General features: G+C 42.8%; 1 protein-coding gene across 2 annotated transcripts in view; it reads left to right on the forward strand.

Annotated features, from left to right (window-relative positions):
* The window catches only part of LOC124711743 (protein I'm not dead yet-like), a 269,714-nt gene extending 264,180 nt beyond the window's left edge, over window positions 1-5,534 (forward strand). For both annotated transcript variants that reach the window (XM_047241953.1, XM_047241954.1), the window contains exon 13: window positions 4,631-5,534. In XM_047241953.1, the coding sequence (XP_047097909.1) occupies window positions 4,631-4,777 (147 nt within the window). In that variant the 3' untranslated portion in view covers window positions 4,778-5,534. The remainder of the gene's footprint in view (window positions 1-4,630) is intronic.
* The last annotated feature ends 466 nt before the right edge of the window (window positions 5,535-6,000 follow it).

Genomic DNA, 6,000 nt, shown 5'->3' on the forward strand with positions numbered 1-6,000 from the left:
TGTATTGTAAGGATAACTCCCACCTGCACAGTTCAGAAAAGCTGGTGGCGGAAGGGACGATCCAGATGTCTTGATAGTGAAGCAGCCATTGAAATCAAGCATGCTATGTTCAGCTGTATGTTGTGCCAGAGATTGACCTAATTTCCTCTTGGCCACAGTTTTGCAGTGGCTGTTCATCCTGGTGGACAGCTGGTTGGTAGTCATACCAATGTAAATAGCTGTACAATGATTGCAGCAGAGCTGGTAAATGACATGGCTGCTATCACAAGTGGCCCAGCCCCCGATGTGGTAGGATAAACGTGTGACAGGACTGGAATAGAAAGTGCTGGGTGGGTGGATTGGGCGGGTCTAGCACCTGCGTCTTCCACATGGATATGATCCTCATGGCAAGGATTTTGGATCCTAGTGGCATAGGGGTGGACTAGGATGTTGTGGAGGGTGGATGGTTGACGGAACACTACTTTAAGTGGTATGAAAAGGATCGCAGGTAGGACGTCTCACATTTCAGGGAATGATGATAGATAGTCAAAGCCATATTGAAGGATATGCATCAACAATGTAGGAGCAGATAGATTACTTCTTATCATAAAAAGACATGTTAAGTTGCTGGCAAGCACAGTTAAAAGACACTTACATAAAGCTTTCAGCCACACCCTTCATCTGCAAAAGATAAAAACATGCCCTTCACATACACAAGCAAGCACACATGACCACCAATTCCGGCAGCTCGGGGTGGAATACAACTATCACATGGGATGCATGCAGCAGTCTGGAGGGTACAGGAAAGGGCAAGGGATAGAAATGTGTGGGTGGGAGGAGAGAGATGAAGTCTGGTGGAGTGTGCAGGGACTAGAATGACAACAGGTGCAGCATCAGGAGCTTGTGGGGCATAGAGTTGTGGAAAAAAAGAACGAAAAAGGAGAGGAGCAGGCAAACTTGAGTGTGTGCATTGGCAGATGGTGGCAAACAAAGAGAGTGGGAGGTGAGAATGGGAAGGATATGATGGGAAGAGGGTGTGGAAACTTGTGTGGAGGGTGTGGGGATAATATGTTACCATAGGAGTGGAGAATGTATCATAAGGATAACTCACATCTGCGCAGTTCAGAAAAGCTGGTAGTGGTGGGGAGGATCCAGTTGACTCAGGCTGTGAAACAGCCATTGAAATCAAGAGTGTTATGTTCAGCTGCATACTGCGTCACAGGCTGGTCTGCTCCATACCAATTCTCCACCAAATCCAGGTCCAAAACATTCCTGTAACACTGTTGTTAACCTTTCTACCAAAACCTTCAGCTCCACAGAAGTTTCATTCCTAACCAAAAGCCTCACTTTTAGCCCTACACCCAAATTTGACCACTGTGGATTTGCCAAAGGCTGACTCTTCTTCTTCCAACCCATGCAACAGAAGCATTTCTTTGCTGCCAATCCCTCCAACCAAAACCACAAAAATCCCAACATTCAACCCTGTCTTTTCCAGTTTATACCACCATGCAACCATGATCCTACACCCCCCCCCCCCCCCCCCGTCCCCACCCCCTAATCGTCCGCTCGTCACCTTCCAGGAATTCCTTACCTTCAGCTTAGCCTCACCATCCCTCCCAAGGTCCCTTCCTCAGAACACCAATCTTTCAGAAGATGTAAGAATAGCCATACATGACCTCAAAATAAATCCCGACCTAATCACCCCGGGGCACCCACCTTTTATATGCTCCCCAAACCTCACAAACCCAATAATCCTGGACACCATGTTGTGGCTGGCAGTTGTGTGTCTACTGAAAGAACTGGCTCTCATTGACCAATGACCAATACCTCCAACCAATTGCCTGTAATTTAGCCCACCCCCCACATCCTTCACCGATTGTCTACAATCCCCACCCCTTTACCTCCCGGATCCCATTTTGTCACTGTTGATGCCACCACCCTATACACCAACATCCCTCATGTCCATGGTCTTACTGGCATTGGACATTACCTTTCCCAACTCCTTCAGGCTCCACAATCTCATTCCTCATACACCTCACTAACTTTATCCTAATCCACAACTACTTCTCCTTTGAAGAAATATACACAAACAAATCTGCGGCACAGACATGGACAGCAGCATGGCACACTCCTATGCCAACCTGTTTATGGGCCCTGTAGAGGTACCTAAGTTTCTTCACAACCTTAACACCTTCTTGTCTATTTACTTCACATGGTCCTCCTCAACACAACGTACCACCTTCCTCCTCTGTGCTCTATCTGCACATCTGTCCACATTAAATCCACCAACCACCAACAGTACCTGCATTTCGGATCTGTCATACCTTTTACACCAAAAAATCCCTCCCATACAGTATGGCCACCCAGGGCAGCATATGTGCAGTGACAAAGACTCCCTTGTTCAATATGCTGAGGGCTGTCACAGACAGGCACTATCCCCCAGACCTAGTCCACAACAGAGATCTCTTATGCCATTTCCCCTCACATCCCCAACCCTTCTATCATCCCCAAGACCCAGCCACAATGCAGTGCCTCCTTTGTCACTCGGTACCAGCCTGGACTGGAACAAATGAACTAAATCCTTCACCAGAACTTTGTTTACCTATCATCATGCACTGAAATGATGGACATCTACCCAAGATCCTTTCCACCCCTCTTAAAGTGGCGTTCCATCACCCACCCAACATCCACAACATCCTAGTCCATTCCTATGCCATTCCCAATCCCAAGCCCTCGGCACAAGGGTCATATCCCTGTGGAAGACCCAGGTGCTAGACCCACCCAGTTCAACCGTCCAATGCTTCCTGGTACTGTCATGTCACATGTCTATCCTACCCCAACAGAGCCTGGGCCACCTGTGAAGGCAGCCATGTCATTTATCAACTTTGCTGCAGTCATTGCACAGCATTTTATATTGGTATGACTAGCAATGAGCTATGCCCCAGGATGAACTGCCACTGCCAAACTGTGGCCAAGATCAAAGTAGATCACCCTATGGCACAACATGGAACTGAACTTAATATGCTTGATTTCAATGGCTGCTTTGTTATCCAAGCCATATAGATCCTCCCCTCCACCACCAGCTTTTCTGAGCTGTGCAGATGGGAGTTATCCTTACAAAACATTCTCCGTACCTGTAATCATCCCAGTCTCAGCCTATGGTAATGTGGCGCCCCACACCTTCCACCCCATCTGTCCTATCGTCTCCTTCCCAATCTCATCTCCCAGTTTCTTTATTTGCCACACTTTGTCAATGCACCTGCCCATCTTTCCCTGCCCCTCTCCTTTTTTGCTCCTTTTTTCACCACCTCCCTATCCCACAACCTCCTGACACTGCACCTGTTAGCATTTTAGGCCCTGAACACACCACTAGATGGTGTTCGTCTCTCTCCCTACCCATACTCTACTATTCATTCACCTTCCCTGCCCCCTCCAAATTTCTGATCACATCCCACGTGATAGTTACATTCCAGCTCGAGATACCGGAGGTGGCAGTCATGTACACATGAGGCGTGCTTGCTTGTGTATACGAATGGTGTGTATTTCTGATTTGCTGATCAAGGCGGTGACTGAGAGCTTTCTGTAAGTGTATTTTAATTGTGCTAGTCTGCAACTTAACATGTCTTCTTTATAATAAGTAGGAAGCTATCTTTTCCAACCTTGTATATATTCCTACCTGGAGTTTCCATTCATTTATTTCTACACTATTATACCTAAGACACAAAGGAATTATAGGTATTGGCTGCAAGTGAGCATTGATTGAAATTAAGGGAGAAAGTGGAAAATTTGTGCTGGACAGGGATTTGAACCCAGGTCTCCTTCTTACTTGGCAGGTGCACTGACCACTAAGCCATCCAAACATTGTGGTCAGTGGAACTGTGCAGGCTACCCCAGCACAACCCTGTCAGACCCAAATTCTCGACTTACGCACACACTGCTAATTTAGTGCCCCTTGCCCATTATCCTCTTTACTCATGGCATTTCACTGATTTCTGTAAGAGTTAAAGCTTGGTGTACATCTGCACTGGAGAGATCATTGGCCTTATATGTGTGAGTGTGATATCTGTTCTTTTGGAAAATATATAATTAAGGTTAGATGACCAACGATCTCTTCAGTGCAAATACCACCAAGCTTGAACTCTGACAGGAATTGGCAAAATGCCATGAGTAATGATGATAATGGGCAAGGGGATACATTTATAGTTTGTGGATAATTTGAGAATTTGAATCTGACAGGAGACATGCTAGGGTAGTTCATGCAGTTCCAATGAACACAGTGTCTGGATGGCTTAGCAGTCAGAGCATCTGCCTAGTAAGTCTGAGGCCCAGGTTTGAATCCCTGATAGGAGACATGCTAGGGTAGTTCATGCAGTTCCAATGAACACAGTGTCTGGATGGCTTAGCAGTCAGAGCATCTGCCTAGTAAGTCTGAGGCCCAGGTTTGAATCCCTGATAGCTGCTGGATCAAAAATGAGACAAAAAAATTGTTGAAGTGTTACATTGATCATAGATTAAGCTGAATACATTAATTCTCCAAAAGCCAAAAGATTTTTGAAGGAAGAACTTCTGACAAATAAATTTATAGAATGATGTATTGTATACTATTGGAATTATGCTCAATTTATGAGGATATGTGATTATTTTGTTACAGATTAAAGCTGGTCTTGGAATGTGTGTTATTAGCATTGTCTTTCTGTTGGTGCTATTTCCAACATATGGAGGAGTTTTATATGGTTTGAATGGATTTCCAAGCTGGGCTGCGAATAGTAATACAACCAAAAGCTTCCACCAACTATGAAAAGGGGAAAACATGAAACAGAAGGAAAAAATGTGCTGTTGGATTTATGTTCCAGACATTTTCAGGACACTAAATATACCTAAACACAGATACAATGCCTGAAAAGTGTTACTTTTTGCAAAAATTAATTGTATATTGCAATTAGACTGACTAGTGACTCATTTTAAGTCATTTATTGAATTACTGACAGTTTACATATGCAGTCTTTTATGCTGTGTGCAGATTCAGAGTCTAGGTTAAACTTTTAACTAGAATCTGAACACACTTTGATCTCATACACTGTCAGTTTTGTGACATGTATTGAGTTATTGTAAATCTATGAATAGTTATTGTTTAGAGGCTGGCAGTTATGAAGCATATGATATTACAATAACTGTGTTGAAATGAATTTAACTGAAATGCACTGAATTGTTATTGATGTGTGAAGATCACTGCCTGCTCTTAATAGATGGTAAAGAAAGACAGTTGATGGAGTGAGGAATACAATGGCACAAGGAATAGATACTCAATAGGAATAGAAACAGTTGTACTTTTTACATCTTGTACCTCACTTTGCCAGTTATCTTTTGTGCCAGGTAAGATCAACTTCTGTAATGAAAAAAATGAAATATTATGAGCTCTGCTGAGTAACATCAGTTTATGGAAGGAAACCAGTATTTGACAGGGTGCTGAAACTCACTGTTGTGCCAAAAGTATTGTTTGTGATACAGAACTGTATCTTTGTAAATAAAATGCCTTTTTGAAGTTTGATAATGAATTGTGATATCACATATTATTTATTATAAAATTCTAAAAGTGTAAAAAGCTAATACATAAAAAACAAAATAAACATGAATTACTTTACAATGAATTATTTTTCTTGTAAGTTCCCATCCATCAAAAGACAGTTACAGTACATTGACTTATAAGAGAGCAATGTTTTAATGTCACGGCTGCCACTGGAACAATGACTCATGAATGAAAGTGGCTGTAATTTACTGCTCCTAATGCAGTGTCAAAAGATAAAATATGTAGCAGTTTTCTGGACTATGCTGATGTAGCAGGTTAAAACTGGTAAAACTAAGATTTGCATTCTTTAGAGAAACATTTTTCAGATAAGCTAGGTCAATGTAGCAGAAGTAGAAATTATCTACTGGTATATAAATTTTAAACTATTAATGGAAAATCTCATGTAAAGATATGAAACAAATACTAACAAAGAGATAGAGGGGCTGGCCAGAACT

This window comes from Schistocerca piceifrons, chromosome 8 (genome assembly GCF_021461385.2).
Source record: "Schistocerca piceifrons isolate TAMUIC-IGC-003096 chromosome 8, iqSchPice1.1, whole genome shotgun sequence".
Lineage (NCBI taxonomy): Eukaryota > Metazoa > Arthropoda > Insecta > Orthoptera > Acrididae > Schistocerca > Schistocerca piceifrons.